Below are 14,528 nucleotides of genomic sequence, written 5' to 3'. Positions count from 1 at the left end.
AGCACAATTTCTCCCCTTTCCAACAGAACCAATTACATGACCTAAACGCTGCCCGTTTCTGCATAATTCAAGCAGGCAATGAGCCCCGTCGGGTCTTTTTTGAAATGGCGAGTGGGGAAGCGAAACTAATGCATGATAGTGAGAAGAGAGATGTTGTGTGGGAAATTAGCTTTTTTTCACTCGATCTGTCCAACTTATCACCTTATCGCCTCTAAAATGTAAATAAAACACTATAAAGAGTATATATAATGTGTCATTACATACCTATTTGAAGGTTTGTGTCGAATTTGAATCGGGTTTATAGGGCGGTACTAAAGTGATCATAGAAGTAAACAGCGGCTTTGAGAATGGTGATCAATGATGCAATGATGACGGAATGATGACACAAAAAAAATGACTAGGTATCCCCCCTTACCCCCGTCACTGTCCATTTCTTGCTTTTAAAGGATGAGAGAAGTGCTACACCTGGTGGAAAGAGATTGTAAGACAGAAATAGTTGCTTTATGCGTGCTGTACGTTACGACATGACACGTCTAGATGTAACGGAGGGTCCATTTTTTCAACTTTTCTCCAATACTATAGAGCCATTACCATGTCGATCAGCAATTTTGAAGTCAACACAGTCACTACAGTCCCATTAGTTTTCTTTGTAGCCTCGTTTGAATGTTGCAGTTGCGCACATTTGTACGGAATGGGGTGAGTTTACGTTATAGGTAGTAGCTACTGATTTTTTTTGTTTGTTGAGTTTGGACATTTACAAGTGAATGTGAAAGGGAGACATTGTGCAAATAAATAAAGTTTTGACCATGCTTGTCTGAAGGGACAACAGTACTAGTTTTGGAGCAGTGTGTACATGCTGTGTCTGTGTGGAGTCGCTAGTGTAACCGGACTTCCTGCTCTGCTCGGAGAATAGGGGGAGGAGTAGACGGTCAGAGAACCGAAGAAATTACGAGAAAAATGTACGTAAATAAATCTAGATAGCAGGAGTAGCAGCTGTACAGATAACACATCCAAAGCAGTTTGACTTCTCAAACACGGCAGAAAGCTAACACTATATGATAACCCGTCTCCTTATTAATTCAGCCACTTACTTCGCTAACGAGCAAGTTAAACCAAATACACAGCTGGACTCAGCAGCTCCAGCTTTCTCCCGTTGTGCTATATATAAACAAACACACGACTGGCTCAACTATTCTGGGGAACTACCAAGAGCTTCATAATGTAAAATAATGTGACCGGTGAAATAAAGAACACATCTGCTTTGTTCCCTAACGTATTGCACAAGTTGACTGCAGGTATGATCTTAATAAGCTACAAATATTCAAATGTATTGAAAAACCTCCAATCAATAGTTTTGATGGTATTGAAAAACCACCCCGTGGCCATTTCCAAATATCCTGGTATATATGGCATACCGCCCAAGCCTTAGCAGGAGAAATGAAAGTAAATATAAAATATACCATTTCTGAGACTATGCGAAAAGGGTGTTACTGATAGCACTGTGATAAGAAGGTCTTTATCTTAAAAGAGAAGCACAAATTGAACACCAACAGCATTCCCATGACAGCAAAAGTACAAAACCGTGTCTTTGCCACTTCCTCTATAGAGAACTTGATGAATTCAATGGATACATACTAATATATGGATATATCATGCATCCACCTGTTGCATGGTGAATGTGAACATTTAAGACTGGTCAAAGAACAAGAATGCTTTAGTCTTGTGTGAGATAATACAAATGTGCCTCTCAAAGAGAATAATTTCATCCTCATTGTCCATGCAGAAAAACAACACAGCCTAATCCATTTCAAACACACTTTGCTTCTAGAGAAATGAAAATGTTCAGAAGGATTAGCTCTTTCAAACATGCTCCAGATGCCAGAGCATTCATACCTCATTAACAGTAAAGCCTAAGAAGAAGAAACCTTGGTCACACAGAACACTCCAAACAGAGTATGGCATTACCATACCACTGGATGATACCCCCCCATGCTACTACATACTAGAGTGCCATTTTCAGGGGTAAAGTATGTACTGCCAACAAAGTAAACCTAGGCCTACTGCCTGTCAATTATCTATGTCGGCCATTATTTCTCAAACATAATAACATGTCATCCATGGGGATTTAGTGCAATATTAGATTTATATATGTATATATATATATATTAGCAATATTAGATTACATACAGTTGAAGTCAGAAGTTTACATTCACCTTATCCAAATACATTTAAACTCAGTTTTTCACAATTCCCAACATTTAATCCTTGTAAAAATTCTCTGTCTTAGGTCAGTTAGGATCCCTACTTTATTTTAAGAATGTGAAATGTCAGAATAATAGGAGATAATTATTTATTTCAGCTTTTATTTATTTCATCACATTCCCAGTGGGTCAGAAGTTTACATACACTCAATTAGTATTTAGTAGCATTGCCTTTAAATTGTTTAACTTGGGTCAAACATTTTGGGTAGCCTTCCACAAGCTTCCCACAATAAATTGGGTGAATTTTGGGCCATTCCTCATGACAGAGCTGGTGTAACTGAGTCAGGTTTGTAGGCCTCCTTGCTCGCATATGATTTTTCAGTTCTGCATGCAAATTTTCTATAGGATGGAGGTCAGGGCTTTGTGATGGCCACTCCAATACCTTGACTCCATTGACCTTAAGCCATTTTGCCACAACTTTGGATGTATGCTTGGGGTCATTGTCCATTTGGAAGACCCATTTGCGACCAAGCTTTAACTTCCTGACTGATTTCTTGAGATGTTGCCTCAATATATCCACATAATTTTCCATCCTCATGATGCCATCTATTTTGTGAAGTGCACCAGTTCCTCCTGCAGCAAAGCACCCCCACAACATGATTCCGCCACCCCCGTGCTTCACGGTTGGGATGGTATTCGTCGGCTTGCAAGCATCCCCCTTTTTTCTCCAAACATAACGATGGTCATTTCTCCAAAAAGTATGATGGACATTTCTCCAAAAAGTACGATCTTTGTCCCCATGTGCAGTTGCAAACCGTAGTCTGGCTCTTTTATGGCGGATTTGGAGCAGTGGCTTCTTCCTTGCTGAGCGGCCTTTCAGGTCAAGTCGATATAGAGCTCGTTTTACTGTGGATATAGATACTTTTGTACCTGTTTCCTCCATCATCTTTACAAGGTAATTTGCTGTTGTTCTGAGATTGATTTGCACTTTTTCGCACAAAAGTACGTTAATCTCCAGGAGACAGAACGCGTCTCCTTCCTGAGAGGTATGACGGCTGCATGGTACCATGGTGTTTATACTTGCGTACTATTGTTTGTACAGATGAACGTGGTACCTTCAAGCATTCGGAAATTGCTCCTAAGGATGAACCAGAGGTGTGGAGGTCCACATTTTTTTTCTGAGGTCTTGGCTGATTTCTTTAGATTTTCCCATGATGTCAAGCAAAGAGGCACTTTGAAGATAGGCCTTGAAATACATCCACAGGTACTCCTCCAATTGACTCAAATGATGTCAATTAGCCTACCAGAAGCTTCTAAAGCCATGACATCATTTTCTGGAATTTTTCAAGCTGTTTAAAGGCACAGTCAGCTTAGTGTATGTAAACTTCTGACCCATTGGAATTGTGAAATTTGTCTGTAAACAATTGTTGGAAAAATGACTGGTGTCATGCACAAAGTAAATGTCCTAACTCCCTTGCAAAAACTATAGTTTATTAACAAGAAATTTGTGGAGTGGTTGAAAAACAAGTTTTAATGACTCCAACCTAGGTGTATGCAAACTTCCAACTTCAACTGTATACACTTGAATTCAAATGCACAATACACACACCCGTCAAAATGCATGATCATTATGTTACACAATACCTGACAGAATTGTTGGCTTTTAGAAGTCTGAACTTGTGTGCAGCGAGACAAATGTAGCTATAGTTCAGGCAGACAGCTGTCAAATGTACAATTCATTCAAGGTATATTCAAGGAAATCCAGAAGTAGCCTAAAACAAATGTGCCAAAGGGAGATTTTTTTTTAAATGCTTCTCACAATTTCTTAAGTCTACTCTGAAATTGTTTTGGTGCATGTGCTGTAACAACTTCTGCATTTCAAGACTGCCGATTCTCTTCAACTAGCCTACACGGCCCACTCCCAAGCGAAGTGAGTCTGTTGGAGCTGTCCAGTAATAGGGGGTGCTGAATGATTCCTACACGCATAACAGCAGCAGCCATGAGATGCGGTTCTCTGCGACAGCGCTCAACAAAAATCATGCTATGAAAATAAAATAATGGATTCCAACATTCTGATAAAGCTGGCACATGAAATAACTTTTGTAATTATTTCAATCTATCGAATGACAGAGTTCTCATCTCTGTAAAAGAACAACCAGCAGCCCCTCTAGTGGCCTTCTGGAGAGAGTGGAGGCAGCAAGCACAAGAATGAGTTGACCTACAAAGTCAAGACAAACTGACTGGTGTTTTTTGTGCTTGGTTTAAAGTGTGCTTATTTATAACCAGGCGGCATAGTTAGGATAATATCGTTGGAATTATGCATGTGTTTGGAACAGGTTTTTTTCTGGCCCTTATGCCCACACATGGGGTCTACATCCTACACACTAGGCAAATCATCACTTCTCAGGTTATGGAAATTGTGTGGATTCAGTTCAAAGCAGAGAGGTTGTCATGGCACCCTCATCCTTGGCAAATCTCAAAAAAGAATCAATAATGAATTGGGGTTTTGTTCTACCAAAATAGTCTCTTCAGCTTGAGATGTAACAGCTGGGATCCAAAATCTCTCGGTGTATTGGGTATTGATGATCTTGTTTCTACTACTACTATTGTTCATTTTTCTTTTCAAATAATTTAGAGGTGAATACAAATGGGTGCAATACAAATGTACTGTGCTATAAGAGCCCTACATGACTTAACATTTCACCCGAGAGAGCGAGGAGCAGTGGGGGAGATTGTTCTTTAACAGAACTAATGGCATTTCTAAAAGAAAAGCCTTCTAGAGGAATAAGTATGTCATCAGTGTCAATGCTCTATTTTTACGAACACATTACTTTTAGAGTCCAAAAATACTTTCAATTGGGAATATAAGAGGGGAAACCTTCTGCCAAGAACATTTCACTTTACTGGGTGGAATATCATTTTAATGTTTTCAATATGAGATACATTCATCAGAATAACTCTCTACTGAGTTAGTGACATGTCTAAAAATAGGACCATCAAATCAGAACAAAATCTAACGGTCTGATAACATAAACTTGCCAGGGTGGCAACCAAATCTAACTAACAATGATTATTTAGGATTAGCCTAGTTTAAAGTGTTCGGACTAAAATGGTCAACTGTGTCATGCTCAAGAAGCCTTCTAATAAAAACTGACATGGCCACACTTGGAGAGTGGATCTAAAAATATAATCTCTGTCTCTTGGTTGATTCATTTCAGTAAACAAAGCACATTTTCAGACGTTTGCCAATGCTATAAATTATTTTGAGTCCGTGACAGAATGCAAAGCAGTTAAAAAGAGTAAAACTGCCTATTCTAAGTTGTGGTTAGCTTACATTTTGTATGTAGGGTCGTTCCATTTGATTTCAATTGTTTTTTGACCACACCCCTTTTGAGTTGAACAAAACTTTCTGTACATGTATGCCCATGGTAGAAGTGGTCAGAAAGTAACTTTTTGGGCCTGAATGCCAAAACATTCAGGAGATAAAGGTGCTCAAAGTTTACCCATTTTGCATACCCCACCATACCATGAGACATCCATGTCTTCATCCCTGGAAAATATTAATGGTTTTGTTTGATATCGATTGAAAGCTTATAATCTTATAAGCTTATAATATAAGTTAATTTTAAAAAGTATGTTTTTTAACCTTTAACACCAATCATCATAAAATGGTTAAACTTCCATTTTTTTCTGCATATGTTGTAGTTTAGATGCTAATTTACATAATCTGAAGTGTTTGTGTTGTACCCACAATCGTTGAGACACAGCATAATCTTGAATACTGAGTACAGTAGGTGTCATTTCAATCAGAGAAATATAATTCATACAATGGATATATCCCTTCAGACCACTGCAATCTAGCTGGTACACCATTGACATTTACATTTTTACTTCCAATTGCTCCCACAAAAATAGCTGCCGGTCCACCCACCATGAAATGTCACCATAGAATGTCTGTTCTATTATCCATATTTCTATTATTTCAATAGGTTTCCTATAGTAGATTGACAGTATAATTTAAAACAACTGATATTCCCCATTTAAGTCAACAATCTGTGATGACAAAAAAATGACATTGTCATTCAAAAACATTTTTTTTCAAGAAATTATAAAGTAGTTTGTGAGCTTTTCAATTATATTAAAATCAACAGTTTATATTTTCCAGTGATGAAGACCTGGATGTCTCATGGTATGGTGATGTATGAAAAATGGGTCAACTTTGAGCACATCCATCTCATGAATGTTTGGCCATTCAGGTCCAAAATGTCACTTTCTGACCACTTCTACCATGGGCAAATATGTAAGAAAAGTTTCAATCAAATCAAATGGGGTGAGGTTAAAAAGTGTTTGAAATCAAATGGAATGACCGAGCATATCAAATTATATTGCTTCTTGTGGTAGGTTTTATTCCAAACCTTTGATTTCTTTAAGCTGAATCAAGTCCTGCATGCAGGCTCTTATAAAGGAATAGCAATATTGCTGTTTGGGGGTTATTTGCGGGCCAATGCACCAACAGGTCTATTTTTGAAATGACATTGAATTCAGTTCTTATTGATACCGCATTCTACTTGTGCCTGAAGGGCTTTGCAGGGTTAATGTATTCCACGGAGAAAACGGTAACGACATAACGTGAAAGGGATGTATAGGTAGCCTATTAAATGTTACAGACTCAGCAGAATCACAGTTTTGCATTGCTAAATATATCACGTAAGGATGTGCGGCAGAAGTAAAACAAATAAATTACAGGGAGAGTAGGCCTACGCTAAGTTGTGACTCACATGGATTCAACATGTGATGGCCACTACAGTGGGCGCAAAGACTTACATTGAGGTGATGTTCTTGAACACATCTTCGATACTGTTATTTCCATTGTTCCCAGTATCTTGCAGTGCAAGCAGGGGAAAGAATTTCCCATTGTCAGACTTATTGCAATAGATCTCAGTTGGAGAACAGCTGCAGGTTGGCGGGCAGTCCAGCATATTGCTCAAGTAGTCCTGAAAGATGGTCAAAAGAAACAATACCCTCCACCAGCAAATTCGTGGTGGAATAAAAAATGAATCCATGACTCAACGTTTATTAGGACAATATCCTTGATGTTTTTGAACCTCCAAATCGGAGACCGTCTGAATATGCAATTATGTGGTGTGTGCGCGCGGGCGAGTGAATGTATGGAGGTATGTCAAATTGATGCGAATGAGCTAATGTCCATCTATTTCACAGATGAGGAAGAAGAAGGAGAAAAAATACTCCGTCAAAGTGGGAATGGGTCAAAAAGCAGTACTCCAAGCTTGTCCTCCTCTCTAGAATGCATAGTATATGTTACCCTGTATTCATGCTGCCGTTAGCCGCTTAGTTCCAGGTTGTACTAGCACCGCTCCAAGACTCGGAGGGATAGCGCGTTGAAGAAAGTGACGAGAGAGAGAAAGCGAGGTCCATGCTCAAAGCATTAAGTCCCACCTACAGGGCAGAATGGAAACTGACACACCTGCAACTCAGGATGCAGCTCAAATCAGATCATAACAGCAATTGCACACAGAGCGCGGGCTATACTATAGCTCAATAACAATAGGCTACACATTTATGGTGATTTATCATTAGGCCTATGGTTGGATGTTCATTTACACATCGGGCGTCCAGGCCACAATGTATCATTTTTAGAGGGCTACGCCTAGACAATCAAGAATGGCAACAAAACATCTAAAAGGCAGCCAGTATGAAGATTAACTTGAGTTAAATATTCACAAAAATATTTCTCATTCATGAATATCTCATTTACGACTGCATATACAGTGCATTTTGAAAGCTTTCAGACCCTTTGACTTTTCCACATTTTGTTACTTTACAGCCTTATTCTAAAATGGTTTAAATATTGTTTTCCCCTCATTAATCTACACACACAATGCGCCATAATGAAAAAGCAAAAACAGGTTCAGAAATGTTAGCAAATGTATTTATTTTTAAACGAAATTGTGATATTTACATAGTATTCAGACACTTTACTCAGTACTTTGTTGAAACACCTTTGGCAGCGATTACAGCCTCAAGACTTCTTGGGTATGATGCTACAAGCTTGGCACACCTGTATTTGGTGCATTTCTCCCATTCTTCACTGCAGATCCTCTCAAACTCTGTCAGGTTGGATGGGGAGAGTCTCCTCACAGATATTTTCAGGTCTCTTCAGAGATGTTCGATCGGGGTTCAGGTCCAGGCTCTGGCAGGGCCACTCAAGGACATTGAGAACTTGTTCTCAACTGGCCTACCTGGTTAAAGAAAGGTGAAAAATAAAATAAATAAAAATTAGTGGAATGCTGCAGAGATTGTTGTCCTTCTGGAAGTTTCTACCATCTCCACAGAGGAACTAAGTTTTGCCGAGTGGCCAGCTCTAGAAAGGGTCTTGGTGGTTCCAAACTTCTTCCATTTATGAATGATGGAGGCCACTGAGTTTTTGGGGACCTTTTTTTATTTCACCTTTATTTAACCAGGTAGGCCAGTTGAGAACAAGTTCTCACTTACAACTGCGACCTGGCCAAGATAAAGAAAAAGCAGTGTGACAAAAACAGCTACACAGAGTTACACATGAGAGAAACAAAAGTACAGTCAATAACACAATAGAAAAATCTGTATACAATGTGTGCAAACCTTCAATGCTGCAGACATTTTTTGGTACCCTTCCCTAGATCTGTGCCTCAACACATTCCTGTCTTGGAGCTCTACGGACAATTCATTCGAACTCATGGCTTCGTTTTTGCTCTGACATGCACTGTCAACTGTGGGACCTTATGCCTTTCCAAATAATAATATCCAATCATTTGAATTTACCACAGGTGGTAAATCAATCAAATCAAATCAAATGTATTTATATAGCCCTTCGTACATCAGCTGATATCTCAAAGTGCTGTACAGAAATCCAGCCTAAAACCCCAAACAGCAAGCAATGCAGGTGTAGAAGCACGGTGGCTAGGAAAAACTCCCTAGAAAGGCCAAAACCTAGGAAGAAACCTAGAGAGGAACCAGGCTATGTGGGGTGGCCAGTCCTCTTCTGGCTGTGACGGGTGGAGATTATAACAGAACATGGCCAAGATGTTCAAATGTTCATAAATGACCAGCATGGTCGAATAATAACAAGGCAGAACAGTTGAAACTGAAGCAGCAGCACAGTCAGGTGGACCGGGGACAGCAAGGAGTCATCATGTCAGGTAGTCCTGGGGCACGGGCCTAGGGCTCAGGTCCTCCGAGAGAGAGAAAGAAAGAGAGAATTAGAGAGAGCATATGTGGGGTGGCCCGTCCTCTTCTGACTGTGCCGGGTGGAGATTATAACATAACATGGCCAAGATGTTCAAATGTTCATAAATGACCAGCATGGTCGAATAATAGTAAGGCAGAACAGTTGAAACTGGAGCAGCAGCATGGCCAGGTGGACTGGGGACAGCAAGGAGTCATCATGTCAGGTAGTCCTGGGGCATGGTCCTAGGGCTCAGGTCAGTTGAAACTGGAGCAGCAGCATGGCCAGGTGGACTGGGGACAGCAAGGAGTCATCATGTCAGGTAGTCCTGGGGCATGGTCCTAGGGCTCAGGTCCTCCGAGAGAGAGAAAGAAAGAAGGAAAGAATTAGAGAACGCGCACTTAGATTCACACAGGACACCGAATAGGACAGGAGAAGTACTCCAGATATAACAAACTGACCCTAGCCCCCCGACACAAACTACTGCAGCATAAATACTGGAGGCTGAGACAGGAGGGGACAGGAGACACTGTGGCCCCATCCGAGGACACCCCCGGACAGGGCCAAACAGGAAGGATATAACCCCACCCGCTTTGCCAAAGCACAGCCCCCACACCACAAGTTGTAGAAACATCTCAAGGATGATCAATGGAAACAGGATGCACATGAGCTCAATTTCAAGTGAGTTTCATTGCAAAGGGTCTGAATACTTATGTAAATAAGGTCATTCATTTTTTGTTTTGTAAAAAATATACAAAGATTCTAAAAACCTGTTTTCACTTTGCCATTATGGGGTATTGTGTGTAGATTGATGGGGGGGCAAAGTATTTCATACATTTTAGAATAAGGCTGTAATCTAACAAAATGTGTATAAAGTCAAGGGGTCTTTCTGAATGCACTGTATTAATTAGATACTGACTGTCAGCACTTAGTGGCCAACAGCAACACCCCAAATGAAAGGCTTCAGATGTGCCAGGTGAACCTGCAACCACAACACTTCAATTACATTTGACATACAATCATCTCTAAGCATTATAGGGATATGGCTCTGAATATATACAGCAACACATCCCCCATAAGCATTCATGTTTCTTCTATGAATTTTATATCATTGTATTGCTACTGCTGTATCATCAAATTAATTGTCTAAGTGAGTATCAGAAATGGCTAATATATGAGTGTTATATGATGTTAGCAAGTTATTGATTTCATTAACCTTATTTCTAAGACTACATATATTAATATGGGCTATTTTCACAGCCCTTTCCTGGGTATCTTATCAGAGATAGACATAATGTGGAAAAGAGCAAACAAAGCAAGATAAAAAAATATACACCACCGTTCAAATGTTTGGGGTCACTTAGAAATGACCTTGTTTTTGAAAGAAAAGCACATTTTTTGTCCATTAAAATAACATCAAATTGATCCGAAATACAGTGTAGACATTGTTAATGTTGTAAATGACTATTGCAGCTGGAAACGGCTGATTTTTAATGGAATATCTACATAGGTGTACAGAGGCCCATTATGAGCAACCATCACTCCTGTGTTCCAATGGCACGCCTTTGAAAAGGCTTAATTGATCATTAGAAAACAATTTTGCAATTATGTTAGCACAGCCGAAATCTGTTGTTCTGATTAAACAAGCAATAAAACTGGCTTTCTTTAGACTAGTTGAGTATCTTGAGCATCAGCATTTGTGGGTTCGATTACAGGCTCAAAATGGGCAGAAACAAATAACTTTCTTCTGATACTCATCAGTCTATTCTTGTTCTGAGAAATTGAGGCTATTCCATGCGAGAAATTGCCAAGAAACTGAAGATCTCGTACAATGCTGTGTACTACTTCCTTCATAGAACAACGCTAACCAGAGTAGAAAGAGGAGTGGGAGGCCCCTGTGCACAACTGAGCAGGAGGACAAGTACATTAGAGTGTCTAGTTTGAGAAACAGATGCCTCACAAGTCCTTAACTGACAGCTTCATTGCATACCAGAGCTTTCATGCCTGGGATAAGCTATTTTCTGTTCTGGTGCACAGTTTCAGAATAGTCCTTGTTGGGGAAGATGTACATTCCTCTCAAGTTCTTGGCTCTTTCCAGAACAGATACCTTGTCCTTAAACCTCATTAATTCTGCAATTCCGTCCCTCGAGATAATCTGATTTCTCTGTCATTCTTATCATGGATTCACAGACAGAACTGATGTCCTCTCTCAATGACATACAGATTGCTGTCATCTTGCCGTTGTCCTGTTTAAATTTATCGAGCTGACCCTGGGAGTACTGAAAACTGTTCTTCAGGTCCTGGACTGCTCTGGTTAGGTCCATTCTGTTATTAGTTGACTCCACCAGTATTTGGACACAACTCTTGAATCTATTTTCTTGTTGTAACAACTGCTGGTAGAATTATTTTTGTTTGTTTAAAAGATCCTTCACCTGTGATAGAGAGACACCACTGTCCTCAATGGTACTCCCGCCGGCTTTGGTCTTTATTATGGTAGCAACGTAGGTTACACTGTTACTCCTCGCAGTTCCAGACAGGGCAGGTTGCAGGGAAGATTGGAAACAACAAACAGAAGGGATCTAGACAGCCACAAGCTCAAGACAATTCGCTGACTCAGCCACAATTGCTAACCGCATCGTGGTCAAGTCCTCAAGAAAACCCTGCTAGCTTGATAGGCAGCTAGCTAGCAGCTAGGCTAGCTGCTACGCCAAGCAGCTCCTCAGACCCGACCTTAGTCAGCAGGATCACTGGACAGATAGCAGCGGTCCCGGCATTAGAGTAACTGAGACAGATACACGGGAATGGTGGTTAGTGTGTCTGTCACCAGGGTGGTATACTACAAGGAAAGCTAGATCTACTCAGGTTTTTATAAACCTAGCCAGCTTTTAGAAGTGCCGTCTTTATTATATTACTTATTGTTAATGCCGTCTTTCGTGCCTGAGGTCATAATGACAGATGGTGACATGCTCACCTCTATTGTGCCTTGCTGTGCCTCTACCTCTTTCTTCTGTTTTTTTTTCTGGTGCCTACTCCTGGAAGAGAGATTTCATTAGACTCCATTGAACAACAAGGCAGACCCAGTCCAGTATATTACCCTCCAGCAGTCTATAATAATGGTCACATTGTTGGACCATACACTACTATTTTACAGTCTGATACATTAACTTGTAACAATGGTCACTACATTAGACTAACTCTGACAGTAACAAAGGGGCTGAAGACTGCATCATCCCATATTACGGTATACTCCATTAAGCCTCATTAACTTCCATTAGCCCACTGTGTGTGTGTCAGTGTGTGTGGGTTTTGCACCTGGAACTGAGGCCATTCAGTGTTGTTTTTTTTCACCAGAGCAGTTTGTCCTGCTCATTGATGGCCATGAGAGTGTTGTGGAGCTCATTATACACACACTGGGAGAGAGAAGGATAGAGGGAGAAAAGGGAGAGAGAGAAAGCTAGAAAGGGGATGTAGAGAGAGGAGTGAGAAACCATGAGAAATCATGGCATGAAAGAAATTATCAGTGAGAGATAAAGAAAGACCAACCACATCCATACACTCCCTCAAACCTGGTATTTTTCATATAACTTTTCACATAACACACATTACCGTGGTTGATGAAGCCGTCTGTATCATCAGGTCAGTAACTTGGGTCATGCAAATTCTAGGTCATCACTTGTTACCACAGCCACAAAGTCATCAACCCTGCCTATTTCTAAAAATGTACCTTATTAAACATTTTGTGATATTAAACCTGACCCTAACCTTAACCCTAACCAGACTGTTAACCTTATGCCTAACCCTAACCTTAATTAAGACCAAAAAGCACATTTTTGTTATCATGAATTTTTACAATATAACCTATTTTTACCTTGTAGCTGTGGTAACTAGTGGAAACCCAAATTCTATGCTTCACAGATGTAGACTGGCTGTAGCTCCAGATTGGATTGTTGCTCCTAACACACTAGTTCACTGTGTTAGTCAGACTGAGTTGGCTACCACCATAGCTCTATCCATTATTTAGTCTACAGAATACTCTTGTATGAGCTACAAACTAACTTGCAAATCTGAATTGTAGGCTAACATTAGCTAGATAGCTAGCCAGCTAATGTTAGTTAGCCTGTAGCTAGCTGACCTGCCTTGCTAGCATTATCACAAACATGTTTACATTACCAAGTAAACCTACTCTTAGAGTGTGTATTAGGGTGTTTGAGAGACGGTTTGTATCCTAATCAACTCATCCAATATGAGTACATCTGTTGTTGAAGTACAGTAGATCAGTAGAGTTACAGTACTCTAGTAATAGCTACTGTACTGCACCAGCAGTACTCTAGCTGCTTATGCTGAAAAGCCTAGTTAGTGCATAGGTCAAATTCGCTTCAGAATTTCCTGTCTCCTTCAGCTTCAGACAAAAGCTAATATTTCACTTAAAACATATTATTGTTGTATTAATAAATATGGCTCCATTTATTTGAATGTCGAGAAAGGAATGCATCCAAAATGGAAGCTTGAATGCAAAATAAAGATGTTTATTAAGTATAAATCATCAGCCATTTATTGTTATGAATAGGCTACATTCAAATGCAATGCATACAACTACAAAGTTCAGTACTATTCCAAAATATCATGATTTAGTATATTTTGAAATGTTTGAATGAATGACTCATGGCTGACAACTAAAGGACTGCTTTTAATCATCTTTATGTTCTGTTCAAATAACTTGTTTCATTGTTGACTTGTGGCATAGGAGTCACTGGAAGGATGCATCTGAAAACAAAATATGTACAAATGACCTCTGTGCATTTATCATCTGTTTTTGAAAATTAGGTCTTTAAACATCACATTGATACTTACAATGCAGATGTGTTCACTTTGTCCATTTTCAGAGTAAGTGGACAGTTACCATCTGGATAATATACAAAATGAATGCAAAATTCACACAAGATGAAGAATTAGGTGTTAATGTTCAGGAACATTGAAATTATACTGAACATGCAGATTCCTTAACCTCCAGTGTCCATTTAAGACTCACATGTTGACAGTTATCCTGTGGATAATGCAGAGATAGAGTCAGTGAAACAATTCCAAACAATGTGAAGAAATAGGGA

The 14,528-nt window shown here is 39.7% G+C and overlaps 2 protein-coding genes across 3 annotated transcripts in view; both read right to left on the bottom strand.

Annotated features, from left to right (window-relative positions):
• Positions 1-7,584, bottom strand: part of LOC118400862 (NT-3 growth factor receptor-like) — a 321,289-nt gene extending 313,705 nt beyond the window's left edge. For both annotated transcript variants that reach the window (XM_052475038.1, XM_052475039.1), the window contains exon 1: positions 7,026-7,584. In XM_052475038.1, coding sequence (XP_052330998.1) covers positions 7,026-7,264 — 239 coding nt within the window. In that variant the 5' untranslated portion in view covers positions 7,265-7,584. The remainder of the gene's footprint in view (positions 1-7,025) is intronic.
• LOC118401366 (kelch-like protein 25) overlaps positions 1-14,528 on the bottom strand; it is a 997,662-nt gene that overhangs the window by 733,772 nt on the left and 249,362 nt on the right. The gene's annotated exons all lie outside the window — the stretch shown is intronic.

This window comes from Oncorhynchus keta, chromosome 22 (assembly GCF_023373465.1).
Source record: "Oncorhynchus keta strain PuntledgeMale-10-30-2019 chromosome 22, Oket_V2, whole genome shotgun sequence".
Classification (NCBI taxonomy): Eukaryota; Metazoa; Chordata; class Actinopteri; order Salmoniformes; family Salmonidae; genus Oncorhynchus; species Oncorhynchus keta.
Note: the sequence above shows the minus strand (reverse complement) of the source record. Positions and strands in the feature narration are given on the sequence as shown.